The sequence below is a fragment of the Pipistrellus hanaki genome (assembly GCF_964339955.1).
Source record: "Pipistrellus hanaki genome assembly, chromosome: 8".
NCBI lineage: Eukaryota > Metazoa > Chordata > Mammalia > Chiroptera > Vespertilionidae > Pipistrellus > Pipistrellus hanaki.
Genome location: NC_140510.1, coordinates 34280890 through 34297695, shown reverse-complemented (window position 1 = coordinate 34297695; position 16806 = coordinate 34280890). Strand labels below are relative to the sequence as shown.

General features: G+C 38.4%; 1 protein-coding gene across 2 annotated transcripts in view; it reads right to left on the bottom strand.

Moving 5' to 3' along the window:
• Positions 1–16806, bottom strand: part of GPD2 (glycerol-3-phosphate dehydrogenase 2) — a 142912-nt gene that overhangs the window by 20141 nt on the left and 105965 nt on the right. For both annotated transcript variants that reach the window (XM_084891465.1, XM_084891464.1), the window contains exons 7-9: positions 15083–15247; positions 14098–14242; positions 7682–7875 (exon numbers count right to left, since the gene is read on the bottom strand). In XM_084891465.1, coding sequence (XP_084747591.1) covers positions 7682–7875; positions 14098–14242; positions 15083–15247 — 504 coding nt within the window. The remainder of the gene's footprint in view (positions 1–7681; positions 7876–14097; positions 14243–15082; positions 15248–16806) is intronic.

Below are 16806 nucleotides of genomic sequence, written 5' to 3'. Positions count from 1 at the left end.
AAAATGCAATTCATAAAAACAACATTTGTAATGGCCAAAATGTGTAAACAAATCAAGTGTCCACAAACAGATCAATGGATAAATAAAATATATTATATGCTAGTATATGCAATGGATTATTATTCAGCTTTGAAAGAGAAATTCCAAAACACGCTACAGCATGGATGAATATAATGCTAAGTAAAGTAAACCAGACACAAAAGGATAAATATTACGATTCCATTTATATAATGTACCTAGAGTAGTCAAATTAATAAAACCAGAAAGTAAAATAGTGGTCACCAGAGGGAGGGGTAGGGCAGAATGGGGAGTTAAGTATTTTATCTCTAAAAATCAATTTAAAAATATATTTTAAAAAATTATATTGGGACTAAGTTAAATGTAGCATATTTTAATATGGCTCCTTAAGGGCCACACTCTTAACATGATTGAAAGAAGAGGTGCCCATATACCTCTACAGGGGTGGCTAATCAAACCCATATCCAAACACTGTATCTGAAACAAAGGAAGAAGAAACAATCTGGTGAGGAAAGCCTCAGGCGTCCAGGCTTCTCAACACGAGCCCACAAGGGAGTCTGGATACTGGGGTTTCAGTCCTCGACCTGCCCCTCCGATGTGCGCATTCTCTTTCATAGGTTTAAGCCTAATGGCTCACATGGATTAGGGGTTAATTCTTGCTTTACATGGTTCCACAAAAGTCTTTCAAAAGATCACATAAAGTATGTAATGTTTTCATCTTTACAAAAAGCCCAACTAGGAAATTACCACTATTTTCCATTAGAGTTCAAATCACACTGCGTTAAAAATAAAACTTAGCCAACCACTAGAACGTCACTGTGGTCACCACAGAGTCTGCAGAGTGTGTCTGTGACATTCCTTAGGTAGCCACGCTGACCAGGAATTTGGTTTCAACTCTTAAAGCCCTCTGACTGACTCTAAAATTATTTCATGGAAAATTAGGCTTTCTAGAGCAAATCTGAAGCATATGCAAATAATCTTGGTAGCGAATGCTTTCCCTTTTCTGGTATAACAGGAAGAAAAATACTTCTACGAAATTGTGTAATCTGAAAGAAAAAGTCAGAACTAAAACACTTTTCTTTCATTCATAGAGGAACATTAACTAAAGCATTAGGCATACTGATACCATTTTTAATCCTCCTCTTGAAACTGACACTCAATAACACTACCAGGAAGAATTCATAATATATTAGGAACTTGCTTTTTTTTTTTTTTTTTTTTTTTTTTCTTTTTTGCTGATATCTTAACATTCCTTTCTTAGCCTAAGAATTATATCAGATAAATTTTGCCATTAAATTTATTTTAAAGGGATAATCAAATTTTAAATCACATTTAAAATATGAATCAGTCTTCATAGCCTGTAGAATTTTTATATTATTCAACCAGAGGGTGGTTGGATCAGGCTCTCTCCCTACCAGTTTTCTTTCAGCTTTGAGATTTAATGATTTTTATGGATTATTTTTCAGCTATTTACTGCTGAAGAATAAAGTGCTTGTCACTCAAATTTAAGTAATGACAAGACAGCCCTCGAGTGATAAACTAAGTCCATGGGACAGAGCATTGCTAAACACCTGAAACATAAATTGTAACCACTTGTATAAAAGACAGCAACTAACTGAACTAACAGCTTTCTCTCGTTATCACCCACAGTAATATTTTCCCATGGTATTCACCCATGGTGGAAACATTGTACACTGTTAAACAATCACTAACTAAAATTCTCTGAAAAAAAGAAATTTCTATGCAGTAGACCAACTGTGTAGAGAATCTTTTACTGCCAAAACCAGTTTGGCTCAGTGGATACAGCGTCGGCCTGCGGACTGAAAGGTCCCAGGTTAGATTCCTGGTCAAGGGCATGTACCTTGGTTGCAGGCACATCCCCAGTAGGGGGTGTGCAAGAGGCAGCTGATCGATGATTCTCTCTCACCGATGTTTCTAACTCTCTATCCCTCTCTCTTCCTCTCTGTAAAAAATCAATAAAATATATTTTAAAAAAAGAGAGAGAGAGAATCTTTTACTATTGCCTGGAACTGCTGCAGCTATGTTGAACCATGAGGTAAACAGCCGCAGGATGAACCCAACTTGGAAAATGGCAGAGTGAAGAGAAATAAGAGACATGCACTTTAGATACTACGGAGTCACTAAATTAACTACCTCTTGAGCATTCTTATATCCAGAGTTCTTCTTTTTAAAAGATAACACATTATTTTATGGAACAAAAAAATACAAATTCATTGACTCTAATAAACTGACTATCGCCTTCTCTAAAGGTAGACATACATCCTTCCAGACTGTGCAGGCACACTGCCCCACAGACCTTTCTGCAGTGATGAGTGTCCACACCTATGCTGTCCAACTCATTTCTTAAGACTTTATATACTGTATCAATGTATAATATGTATAGTTCTCAATGTATAATATGTATAGATCAATAAATATTAAGTGGGGAGTCAAGTATGGTGTTCAATAAGTGACATATTAAAGCATTCTCTGAACTTTCTATCTCAAACAAGAAGTGCTGACATTACCAAATCAAAAAACAAGAATATTTGGGCCTCTGAGCCAATAGGCTAGGTTTTATATGAAATTTCAAATGACTATTTATATATTTAAATATTTTTATTAATTTGAGAGATGAAGAGAATAAAAACATCAATGATAAGAGAGAATCATTAATCAGCTGCCTTCTGCATGCCATACTAAGGATTGAGCCCACAATCCAGGCATGTACCCTGACTGGGAATTGAACTGTGACCTTGCTTGACCACTGAGCCAAGCCGGTTGGGTTATATTTAAATAATTGTATATTCCCTTTTAAAATAAATGAGCACTTTAAACAAGATAACAGAAAATAACACTACTATTAACACTGAGAAAAAGCCTCATTAAACACCACTTTTTAGAGTGGCTTACCCTGATGGCACCTACTTGATTTTTAAGTGTCAACTGCCCAGATAAAAAAACACACACACAAAAAAAACACACAAGTACCTCCAGAGTGTATTTAAGTCCTTGGCAATATTTTCCAAAGGGCAGTTAGAAAATAAAATTGTCCTACCATCATGTCTAAGAAGTATTATTACAATGCTGATAAACAACTAATTCAGGTTTTATTATATATAACATATACGGAATACCACAATAGTAAAGTTTGCATAGACATTGTTCACAGCTAGCCGAAAAGACTAAATACTACGTGATTTTTCAAATTATAATTAATATTTTTACTCTTAAAAACTTGGCAAGACAACTGTTTGTTTTAACATTAATAGAAAATGAAGCCCCAGGGAAGTGACAATTAAGAGCTAAATGTGTGTTTTTGTTTCACATCAGTAATTTAGCCATACGTTTGGGGGTGTTCTTTCTCATGTGTGCCACTTTCGAAAAATCAATAAAAAGCATGTGAAATATCTAAGTGAACACAGGGGAAATAGTGTCAGAAATCAATACTTCTCTACCAGCATGTTTAACCTGCTGAAATGAAGTGTTAATCACAGAAATAAGATACCATATTACATTTATAAACTAATGAAACTAGAAAAAGCAAAACATGTGACACTATAATTAAACAGCTGGAAGACATCCAAGCCTGTGTAAGTTGATAACCTTGGTACAATCTCTGGCAGTGAAAAGGCAGGTCTGCAGTGAGTTGATATGGCCGGTGCAGTTGTTAATTGAAATGCAGGCAATCTATAAACACTCCTAATTGCATATGTGAAAACCTGTGCACAACTAGAAATGCTGCCTGGAGAAGCACTCCAGAAAAACTACATGGATAAAGCACTTGGCAAATCTTCTGTCTCTCTCAATCCCTGTAAGTCGTAGCTTAGTTTCGCCACTGCATCCTTCTGATTAACCTGCACACAGCAGACTTGATGATACATTTTTCAAAGGATCGTTTTTCTTCCTAACCAGATAGGCACCGTACAACTATCAATTACCCACTCGCTTCAGAAAAGAACAAACAAGCAATCTAGAAAATTCAGCTTGTGAATGGAAAGCTTTCTACGTCGTAAAAGAAGACATGGTCTTATTCCCAACAGGCAAAATGCTTTGCGGATCTGTTCCGACGCATTTTGCAGAAGTGTGGCAGCTGCTGCGAACAGCATGGAGTGTTAAGATTTGACACTTTTTTTTTCTTTTTTCCTTAAGGATATAGCCATTTGGGGAGGCTCAGAAACTGTTGTCAGGATTTTACTATTCATCCATTTAATAAATCCTTTAAAAATGATTACTGCTCTAGGATCTATATCAAACTTTTTAAATTTTTTGAATCTGTAAAGAAGATGGCTTAGCCCAAGGTTTTAGTGAGGAACCATGGGATCTCCTCTAGTTTAATATACAAACTCAAATAAGGCCAGGTAAGAGGAAAGGTTGTTATCATTCTGAGAGTGTCGAGCAACGAGCAACTCCCATAAAATGAATTGAGACTTAATCCACTCTGTAGTACTAAATATAATATCACATCATGAAACCTGAAACTACCAATCAGAGAATTGTGCTGTTTTCAGAAGCACAAGTATTGAGGCCAGACTGACTTGTACTCAACTCACACCATGTCTCCCATACACAAAAGATTTATTGGCAAGAAACTTCAGACTGCTGGGACTCAGTTTCTTCATCTATGAAGTGGGAATTAAAATATACCTCATAGGGTTGCTCTGGGGAATCAAAGAGATAATATAGGCAATATGGATAGCAGAGTGTTTAGGATAAAAAGTGCTCAATAATGGTAGACTTTACAAAAAATAAAACATGTGTTAATATTATACACAAATGGAAAGATTAAATTATGTGTAGCAACAGCATGTCATCAAATAACTCAGTGGTTCCTGACGGTGAGTTTTCTCCCACATTTCCTCAGGAGAGAAGAGAAATTACTTGGAAAAAATACAAATTTGAATGTCTCACTTTAAGATATAGATATCCTTCAGCTAACACTCTCCCAAGACTGATGGTAATTCCTCAAGTATGAGGCTCTTGATAACTTAGAAATAAAAATGAAAAGCAACTATAAAGAATCATTCATTGTTCGTTATAACGAAGGGTAAGTTTATAAGTAGGAAGCTGTGACAGATGGGGTGCACAGGAAAATGAATGAAGTGTGTGAAATAGCTAGGATCTCTGCTTTTACCCCAGGTATTTGCTATCTGGAGAACTCCTCTCATAAGTCCCCAGACCACCAGAGAAAGGCTGGATTTAGTCTTTAGATGTTTGTTCATTTCAATCAACCACTTTGATCAGAAATCAGAATTGATAAAAACTATTTGTTAGTTTCACCAATTCCCTGATTACCAAAGGTATGTGAACTGAAACAAGCTTTACAGATCACCCAGCTCCCACCAGGTATGGCAAAAGTCTTCCCTTTACTGATAGGCAGAATGCAAGAGCAGGGTGCAGGGTCCAGTCTCTGTTACAGCCCGGAGCTATGTCCCTGGTGGAAATCCCCACCTACGGGGATATGCACGACAGACTCTTGGAACCAGATCTGTTTCCCGCACATCCAGCCTCCCAGCACATGTAAGCATTTAGCTTTCTCGTTGTTACTGCATTTGAACTTTAAGAATTTGGAAACTGTCAACATAGAGCTCTCTGCTCCTGAATTAATTTTATTTCTTGCTCCAACAATCAAACTTCCTGTTTGTAAGGCCAAGATATAAACCTACTTTTAATGTAAATTTGAAATGAAACATAGTTCATTAATAATAAGCAATGATTATATGATTAAAATATAATCATACCCAGAAGAAGCTCCTCCCTTGCAAAAGGGATCAAGGTAAAATTGCAAAGCACTTTGATTATTTAAATATGGATATTAAACTAATCATGATTATTTCCCTAATAACTGTGTGTGAACCTAAGTATTAGCAACATAGATTTCAAAAACAGTCAAAACTCTACTTTCCACATGGTAACAGCTCATGAAGCTTCTCAATATATTGTACTCAATATATTTATACTATATGTACTCAATATATTTATACTATTATTACAGATATCCAAGGAGACGCTATTCAAATAAAACCCATTGCTTAAAATTAGAAGAAACTAAAATTGCAAAATGTGAATCAATTAAACTAGGAGAGTGACCTGAACCATTTTCAAAGCGGTTTGTTTATAAATATGTGATCACACAGTGAACAAAATCTCTAGGAAAAAAGGATCCATAGATGCCAGTGAGTCACATCGTGACAAAAATCGTCTTTGCATGTCTCCCACTGAAGCCAGCATTATAAGATTTCTGATATAAATGGAGACTAAATCTTAAACCTCCTACCTTCCTTCAGAAAGCTTTCCAAGCTGCTAATGCTAATTACTAATTAATTAGTAATTTTAATTCAAAACCATCATGAGTGCCATAACAGATAGACAGTAAGCTTTGTACCTGAGTAAAAAACCCTTACCCTCAAGGAGCTCCAAGTGAAAATACATCTCAGAGTGCTACCTATAATATAATGTGATATACTAGGCCAGCATTTTATGGGAGTCTAGGTAAAAAGACAAGATGAAAAGTTGGCGGGGAAGGTATCCCAGAGCGAGCCGTCAGTCTAAACGAGGAGGAGGTATCAAAGTGCATGACCTGATGATATGGTAACACAACGATTAGACCACAGAATACACAGAGGTAGTGCAGTTGAATATAAACCTGCAAAAACTAATTGTGAAAAGCCTTGAATTCCATGGGAGATGGTTTAGAACTTTTCCAATGGGGAGACAGTCAAGGGATATTTTAGTGCAGGTAAGAGATGATTAGAATTGTGTTTTGGAAAGATAGTTCTGGTGGAAAGATCAGACTGGGTGGGGACAGAGATCTGACAAATAGAAGCCAGCTAGGGGGCCAATGTAACTGTTCAAGTGAGAAATGACGGGGGCGAGCCAGAAAAAGGGGGTGTAAGGAGTGAGCACTAATAGAAACCAGAATGGATATGGAAAGCGAAGGATCACCAAAGACAAACATGCCATGTCTAGCTTGAGTGACTAGATGGATGGTGAGGTTGTTAACTGACAGAGGAAATATAGAAGGATAATATTTGGGAACTTATGAAATTAGCCTGGATTTAAAAAAAAAATCATTATATATGTTCATTGGAGAAAATGCTATGACATCCAAGTTAAATAAAAGTATGCCCAGGTTAGCATTGGAATTAAGTAAACTTGGACATTTTCAATACAAGCAAACAGACCCTTCTTAGCTAAATTCACAGTCAAAACTCTACTTTCCACATGGTAACAGCTCACGAAACTTCTTAAAATATACCTCTATGCTCTAATTATTTCTCTATTTCCTATGAATACCCTGTATTTGTAAATCAGACCTTCCCAAGCTCTGGAATTTAAATAGCAGTACAAATATTTCATACTGTTCTCAAAGAACACGTATGTTTAGAACTCATGTGCAGCACTCCTATTGTGCCACTAAAAATTACCAGAAAAGGACTGCGTGAATCCATGTGGATGCAGAAAACAGAAGGGAAAGAAAGGCAACCTCTTCCCACAGTGTTATAATTTGGTTCTCATGAATTTTCTGGAAGAAGAAAGAAGTGGAGCAGGCAGGTGTGAAGATGAGTCAGACTGCAGACATGGCAGTTACCTGGAGAGCTGGAATGGTTTGAGAGACATTTATAAAAGAGAGAAGGCAAACTGAAGGGAATGGATACATTACCTTCAACATCATGACTCAGGTAGTTACGCACTTCGTTCAGAATGAAGTTGATGTCTTCTTCCGAAGGAATAGGATGGTGAGTAATATCGGTTGGAGTGTCGGTAGTGCCAGCTATAGTCATCTTTTGCCACGGCAAGAAGAAAATAACTCGCCCATCACTGGTCGCTGGGTCAAGAAGTCCCATGCTCTCTGGGCTGAGATAAAAGGAACATGTTTTTATTTTTGAAATTAGTAAAAATTTAATCTTAATCTATAACCTATTTCATTCATCACATCTCGCATAAACCAACAAGAACAACATGAGCTGTTATTTTTACGGCCATTAAACTAACCTAAAAATTCCTTTAAAAACAAAATTGGCTTAGGCTGTCTCGGTTCTTTGGAGCATTGTCCTATACACCAAAAAGTTGCAGGTTAAATTCCCATTCAGGGCACATACCTAGATTGTGAGTTCAATCCCCAGTTAGTACATATATGGAGAGCAACCAACCAATCAATGTCTCTCTTTCTCTCCCCCCCCCCACCCATATATGGAGAGCAGCCAACCAATCAATGTATTTCTCTCTCTCTCTCTCTTTCTCTTTCTCTCCCCTCCCCCTTTCTCTCTAAAAATCAATTTAAAAAACATATCCTCTGGTGAGGATAAAAAATAAATTTAAATATTAAAAAAAAAAAAAAACTTTGGTAACAAAAAGTAATGGGGCAAGTGTGATAATGATAATATTCCGCAGCAGAACCGACCCTCCCCATCTCAGAAATCCATCTCAGAAATGCAAGGTTAATTATGAAAGTGGACTTCAACTTACAATTGTTTGGGATTTTATATTCCTTGGACAATTCACATCAGATAATGTCAACAAGATAAATGTCTATAATTTCTTTTATGATGGTCAATTAAAGATAGCTCTTCAACCTTTTTTTAAAGTCTATGAGAAGTATTTTCCTGGGACATTTGACATTTGGCACATCTTTTAGTAGAAGGTCTCAGAAGCACATGAGAAAAGTGAAGGGTCAACTTTCTAGAAACTAAAACGTAACCAAAAAGTTCTTTACTTCTTTTTGCCTAGTTGAACTTGTACCATTTGACCAAATATGAGATTTCTTACTTTATTTCATTTTACAAAAATCTCAAGGAGTACAGCCATAAGAAAGGGGCTCAGTTTTCTACTACTACTAAAATAATAACGTACTAGGATAAGACCAAAAAGGAGAATGTGATGAAAATATTTACACAGAGAGAAGGCACTAATGCATTATGCTATGAAATTGAAGTTTAAGGATGCTTCTTCTGACAGATTACATAAAATCTTCCAAAATATTAATCAAGAATTTTCACTAACGTGTGCTTATATTCTAAAACCAAATTAGAAAACACACTTGAAAGGATGGGTAACTATTAAAAAATTAACCAAACCCCATCCAATAGTGTTATTAAATCAGTAGAAACTGTTGTTTGAATATATCATTAACCATTCAAAGACATTTGGAGAAGTTGTTAAAGGAGTGGAAGGAATCTGAAAGTAGCATATTCAAATAGAACACTATAAATCTCCAGAAAGTTGTTTCTATTTGACTGAATTCTCAAAGCAAGCCAGGGTTAACAGTATTTACCAGGAGCTATTTTCAGCTTCTATTAATGCAACTTCTGCAATAGGAAACACAATTCTATTTGGTTTAAATAAATTTTTAAGAAATCTCTCTTACATCCACAAACTTAAAAGGGCATATAGTCAACCTTTTATGTTTATCACTAGATACCCGGTGCATGAAATTTGTGTGTGTGTGTGTGTGTGTGTGTGTGTGTGTGTGTGTGTAGAGTGGGGAGGGGCTGAGAGGGGTGGTGGTGGTGATGGTGGTGGTGTGATTGTCCCTCAGCCCAGCTTGCATCCTCTCCAATCTGGGACACCTCTAGGGATGCACGACTGCCCTACCAGAATCGGGCTTAAACGTCCAGGTGGATATCTCTCTCACAATCCAGGATGGATAGTTCCCAACTGCTCGCTTGCCTGCCTTCCTGATTGCCCCTAACCACTTCTGCCTGCCAGCCTGATCACCCCCAAAACCACTCCCCTGCTAGCCTGATTGATGCCTAACTGCTTCCCTGCCAGCCCGATTGCCCCTAACTGCCCTCCCCTGCTGGCCTGGTCACCCACAACTGCCTTCCCCTGCTGATACAGTCACCCCTGACTGCCCTCCCCAGGCCAGCTTCATTGCCCCTAACTGCTTTCCCCTGCTGGTCTGGTTCCCTTCCAAACTGCCCTCCCTTACAGGCCTGATCCCTCTCAAATGTCCTCCCCTGCTGGCCATCTTGTGACAGTAATCTTGTGTTCACATGGGGGCAGCCATCCTGGAGTGGATGGAGTTGGAGTGGTAGTCAATTTGCATATTATTTTATTAGATAGGATAGAGGCCTGGCACATGGGTGGGGGCTGGCTGGTTTGCCCTGAAGGGTGTCCCGGATCAAGATGGGGGTTCCCTTGGGGCATGGGACAGCCTGAGAGAGGGGCCTGTGGTAGTTTGCAGGCCAGCCACACCTCCCAGGGATCCAAGAATAGGCTGGAAGCAGGTATCTGGGATTTATTTATCTTCTATAATTGAAATTTTATAGCCTTCAGCAGAGGCCAGGGCAAGAGAAACTTGGCTTCCTCTACTGTTGGGGGCAACCCAAGCCTCCTGCTTGCTCCAGCTCAGTGGCTGTCACCATCTTGGTTGGGTTAATTTGCATACTCACTCCTGATTGGTTGGTGGGCATGGCTTATGGTGTAGCAAAGGTATGGTCAATTTGCATGTTTCTCTTTTATTAGATAGTATTCCCTTTAAAAACTTTTTATACCAGATTGATTCACATATAGAAATATTAGACACTAACAACTCCCAGAGAAGCAGTGATCAGACTGTTACAAAATAATTGTTTTGCCCTTGTCAGCATTGTTCAATTGGTTAGCACATCATCCTGTACACTGAAACGTGGTGGGTTCTATTCACAGTCAGGACATACACCCAGGTTTTGGGTTTAAGTCTCATTTGGGGTGAATTTAGGAGGCAACTGATCAATGTTTCTCACATAGATGTTTCTCTCTCTCTCTCTGATCAATGTTTCTCACATAGATGTTTCTCTCTCTCTCTCTCTCTCTCTCTCTCTCTCTCTCTCTCTCTCTCGACCTCCCTTTCTCTTGCTTTCTCTAAAATCATTTTTTAAAATGTCCTATGTAAAGGAAATCCACAGTCAGCTCAGCTAATGCACTTTCTTTATTTAAACCACAAGGAAGACTAATATATATATATATATATATATATATTATTTTTTTTTTTATTTTTTTTGCAAAATCCATCAGCCTCCTGATATCCTGCCATGTCTACACAAACTTTGGGGAAAAGAAATCACTTTCTACAGCCTATTTGAAAGACAGGAGAGAGAGGGCCACAGTTCCCACTTAGCACATGCAAAAAATCATCACAGAAGTATATCAATCATTTAAATCTTCAACTAAGATATCATCTTTACTCAGGGTTACTTAAAATATTTTCACTCTCATTTTTATATATTGAAAACTATAAATATGGAGTATTTTCAGTCTCTGAATGACTTATTTTTTTTCTTTATATTTATTATAAGATTCTCTTAAAATCTTAAAAGAAACTTAGTTAAATATGTGTTTTGTAAGCACCTAATTTGATCCTGGGTTAATATGCCCTTACACTTTAGGGTTGGAAATTTAACTCATTCAGAGTTCAAGTTTTCAATTTTATAAGTAGTGCTAAATTGAAACAAGAAGATAAATTCCATATTCCAACAAATTATATGTTGGTATATCTTATATATGGTCATCTTATGGGCTAGATATCATGTAATACTCCTATATAACTCAAATAAGCCTCATCAACTTCAGCATGAAATTATAATATACGGCAACCTAGACATGAAATGCTGTTAGAAAAGCATAACTACTGAATCCTTTAAAACCTTCCAATGCAATAAAAGCAGTTTAAAGGGTGAAGGTGATGGTTACCAACACACGTAACTGGAACCTGTAGAGAATCAACTGCTTAAGTGAAGACATATGTGTCAAACACAGAATTAACAAGCACAGAGGGAAGACAAAGCTATTAATGTCTGGTATAAAAATTTAAGAATCCATTTGGAAATAGCTTTCATCAGTTCTAAATTACCTAATTCATGTTCTCCCTTAGGGAAAAGTTTGTTTTCTTATAAAGAATTAATTCTGCACTGTTACACTAAAGTTTGAAAATGGATAGCAACTATGGTGATGGTATGTACAACAGAGTGAGGCTTACGTCTTTTTCAATATGTACGATTCACTTGACATCAGAAGCAAAAAAGCTTCCTGCTAATTTCTGTGTGTGTGTATAGGATTAAATGTAATGAACATTTTTCTCATGCAGACCATTGCCTGCCTGAAGTAACTGTATTTAAACTGAAATCAATTTATTAATTACATAGCAATCAGTGGTAGAGCTTATAGTATGCAGACACTCATAGAAAAAAACAAAAAACTGACCTCTTGTCAATGGTTAAAAAAATCTTTAGGCTATAAGATGTTTTTCATGCATTTCAGCCATTTGCTGTATTGTAAGAGCATAGCATAGCCACAACTCTAAAAAAGGTCCAGACTTCTTAGGTAAACTAAAGAGTACCTTTAAAAAGAAATTATTTCTGTATGTTGGGTTTTCTGGCATTAACATCATTTCTAAAAAGCTGTTACCATGGCCCAAGAGAATTCCACACGTGGAATGTTAGGGTCATGACAAGCTTAATAAATGCCATAAAGATACTCTGAAAACAACCCAACAAGACAGACTAACGCATAGTCCTTGCTCTCCATTTAGTAGCCTCCACGCAAGGAGTCAGTGGCTAATGAGCTCACTGCGTTTTCAAACTGAGCAGTTTCTAGTTGAAATGGTAGGCCTTCGGTTATGATCAGACCGTTTATAGGGCAGCCCCCTATGGTCTAACTCATCCCCGAGGACCTAGTGAAAGCCTTGAGTTATATAATTGCCGAGTGTGATTGGCTGATGAACCCAGAGAGATGTTTCCATCTGAGATCTCTTCACCCCACCGAGGAGAATGGCTTGATATGGAAAGCAAAACTTTTTTCTGGATTGCCAGCATCACAGCTGCTCAAGGTCAGTGCCTTTCAACTCTTAATCCAAGTTGCATTCCCAAGCCAAGAGGCTCATCTGCAATAGAGCTGGAAGGGAACTGGGCAGTGGACCATGCCTCCCAGGTTTCCAGCAGGCTGTGTAGTACTTGCAGGTCAAAGTGCTAACTAAACATGGGGATATTTATTTCTCCCAAAGTAGAATGAAATGATTTTTTTTTTTTTTTAATCCTCACCTGAGGATATTTTTTCCACTGATTTTTAGAAAAAGTAGAAGAGGGGGAGGGGTTTGGATGGGAAAAGAGAGAGATTCAAGGCATATCAATTGGTTGCTTTCTGCACAACCAGGGCTGGGGATCAAACCTACAACTCAGGTTCACGCACTTGACTGGGAATTGAGCCTGCGACCTCTCAGCATGTGAACAGACACTCTAACCAGCCAGGGCAATCGATATTTTTATTTCATCTCTATCCCTAACCATTTCTCAGTTTCTGATTATCGGTGTTATTATGATAAATTAGAAATGATATCTGATTTTTACTTGCTAATATATTTTTCAAAATATATTTCAGAAGTTGTAAACATAAAAATATCTGAGTGGTCCTTATTTTCAATTTTTACATAAGTAAATTTGGATGTTTTATAAAATTAACTTTTTAATTAAAAAGTCCTTTATGAGCCCTAGCCGGTTTGGGTCAGTGGATAGAGCATCGACCTGTGAACTGAAAGGTCCCAGGTTCCACTCCAGTCAAGGGCACATGCCCGGGTTATGGGCTTGATCCCCAATGGGGAACTTGCAGGAGGCAGCCGATCAATGATTCTCTCTCATTGTGGATGTTTCTATCTCTCTCTCCCTCTTCCTTCCTCTCTGAAATCAATAAAATACATATATTTTTAAAAAGCCCTTTATGAAAACTTTTGCAAAATTAAATTTTAATGTTTTAATTGAAATGAAAATTCTGACACACTAACTCTCTGAAGATGACTACGCTAAAGAAAGTACAAAAATGAATCCCAAGTCATTGCTGGTAACTCGTAGAAAAGAGTATTGCCATTAAAGCTAAGAAATTGTATTTTGTCTTCTGGATGAGTTCCTTTACTTTATTTCTCCTCTTTTATTTTTTAATTATAGTTGATATACAATATTACATTAGTTTCTGGTGTACAATATAGAGATTAGACATATTTCTCCTCATCTGTTACTGAGAGAGGTGAACTACTACAATAAAACACTAAATCCAGACAATGCCTGTGCCCCTCGTTCTCCGGTGACAGTCACAGTGGGAACCCGGTACCTGTAATAGCCAGGCATCACAATGTGGACGCCCGCACTCGGCTGGCAGATAGTTGCGGCCTCCTTATCATCCATTTGGCGCACGGCGTCTGTGAAAGGTCCCGTGGCATTGATAACGCATTTGGCTCTCACATCAAATTCCTGTCCTGTGGAAGAAAGCAGCATCAATCACACACCCCATTTGTTTCTCTGCTCACGGGTGCTTTGGATTATTAATTCATCTACTAGCTCCACCTATGGCCAAGTATATTGTCTACCACACTACGTGACATGAGCAGCCAGAGTTACTGAAAAGACACACAGAAGGCTCGCACCTGAGTAAATGTTCCAAAACCAAGTCCAAAGTGAGGGCCTGGGGGGAGAGCATGCGACTTTTTCATTTCAGCTCTCAGTTATTTTGCAAAATGCCCAGCATCCAAGTGCCAAATAAGGAGAAAAGGAGATGAGTAAATAAGCTGCTTTCTCTTTAAACCTCAAACATGTGAGCAGTGTTGCTGTGAGACAATATATGTCACATTGCTGATTTTGTTTGAAGAAAGGGTGTGATTTTGAAAGGGTGCCTACATGGCCTTAGGCTCAGGACAAGAAGGAAAATCCAACCAGAGTGAAGTGATTGACTCTAACGTGTAAATGCACTGTTTTTGCCATGTGAATGATACTCTGAAACTTGCATGTTTGTTTTGTTTTATCGACATATTTCTGCAAAGAAAACAAAATGCGTTCATAGCTGTGGGGATTTTGTGGGCATTTATGATGACTGCATTTTAGTATCATTACTATCATCGTCATTTTTCGGGGTGAATTTGCCAGGTCCCACAAGAGAAAATTTTCACATTAAACCGGCCGCAGTTGACAATAAGGATATAATTAAGAGAACTCTGAAATCTGCTTACGTCAAAGAGAAGCGACAGGAAAATTATAATTCAGTCTTTATACAGGCGAGGCAAGATGCTAGGAAGCGCTCCCTGCCGGAGCCCTCGGCGTACCTGTGAGCACGTCCCTGCACCGCGCGCCGCTCACGCGCTCCTTCCCCGTTTTGGGGTCCTTCTTCTTCAGCAAGCTCAGGACCTCCATGTAATTGGCTGTGGCAGCCCCGTACCTGGCAGCGGTGAGAGCAATGGCAAGGTTCATCCGCGCGTCGTTGTGTTGTCCTGCAGCGGGGAGAGAGGGGGGACAGGAGTCACCTCCAGCCACAGGCGGGCAGTACAGAAGTGTGTCACAACAGATATGTCACATCTGTCCCTGTCACACGGGATATAAGTGATGGCTGGTCAGCTCTGGAGGGCAGGATTTAAAAATACACAGTCGTCCTCGGTCAGGCATCTACCTGCCACTCCAGCAAGCTCACTTTTGTGCCATGGAAAAGGACGAAAAATTCCCTTTCCTGCAAAGCTCAGACCGATTATCTGAAAGTTAAGCAATACGTAATTATTCTCTCAGTTTGGGGAACATATGTATATGTCAGACTTTTCCTAATACAGACAACCCTTCTGCATGAAAGAGAAGCAATCCGAAACTTCAGAATATTTGACACCCCAACTGGTGTTGATTAACAATTTTTATGAGTACGTGCGCTATCTAATATTCAAAATCAGGAGCTTAATCTTCCATAGAGAATCTCTCAGTATTCTATAAAAGGATTCTCTCCCCCCCCCCCCCCGGGTCTGAATTTTGATCAGAGCTCCTTAACATGTAACTTTTTTTTTTTTAATCGAACACATAAAAGGTAAGAAATTAAGCAGGGCAAAATTTAATTACAGAACAATTCCTACCTGTATTGTTAAAGATTTATTGCTGAAAAAATCCTAGTTAAAGAAAACTAAGGGGGAGTGAAAGGGGGGGGAAAGATGATTAATCACTTTAAAATACTGGCATCACTAGAGACTTTTTCTATTTATTATTGCCAGTGGAGTTAACGCTGACCAGGAAGAATTACTCTACATTGCAGGGGCCAGATTCTCTGTGCCCTGAATAATTAATTATCCGGGGCTAGATGTATTGAAGCAGGGTTCAAATTCCCACACACTGGGATCGCTTCTATCAAGATAATACTGATAAAGGGATGAATTTGTAATGAATATTGTTGTTGATTTATGTTGCCAGCATACCAAACATTTAGTATAAATGGTTTATGTAAAGTTTCTTCCTTGTGATTCAGTCTGTGCAGAGCCAGAAGCACAACACAGGTAATCTGTTCCAGCTAAAAGGGCAAAGTTATAAAGAGAGAATCGATGGCTGAGATGCCACGGCCGCCCCTCCCCACAAACATCTTATTCTAAAACCGCTCGGCTAATACAATCCGCCGAGAACCTTTCCTTCAAAATGAAATCCTCTTATCAAGCGAAGAGCACATATTAAACCTCAACATGCAGAATGGAAAGTTATTTTATCAAAAAAATTAGCAGAAGGGAAGTAGAAGAAAGAAAACAACAGCAGCCTTGGGACCTGAGCTAGACCTAGGAAGAGGGGTAGCGTGTCTATCACTTTCAACTCAGCGTGACCCCAAAGTTGCTACTGGAACAGTCAGTAGGTGTGTTTAATGTTTAAGAAATCAACTTTTATTAATGTAGGAAATTGGAATATGTTCCACCAAGTTAAATGCACACAGAGTCCAACGCAACAAAACAAAAAATCCACTATAGCCCAGCCGGCCTAGCTCAGTAGTTGAGCATCAACCTAGGAACCAGGAGGTCACGGTTGGATTCCCGGT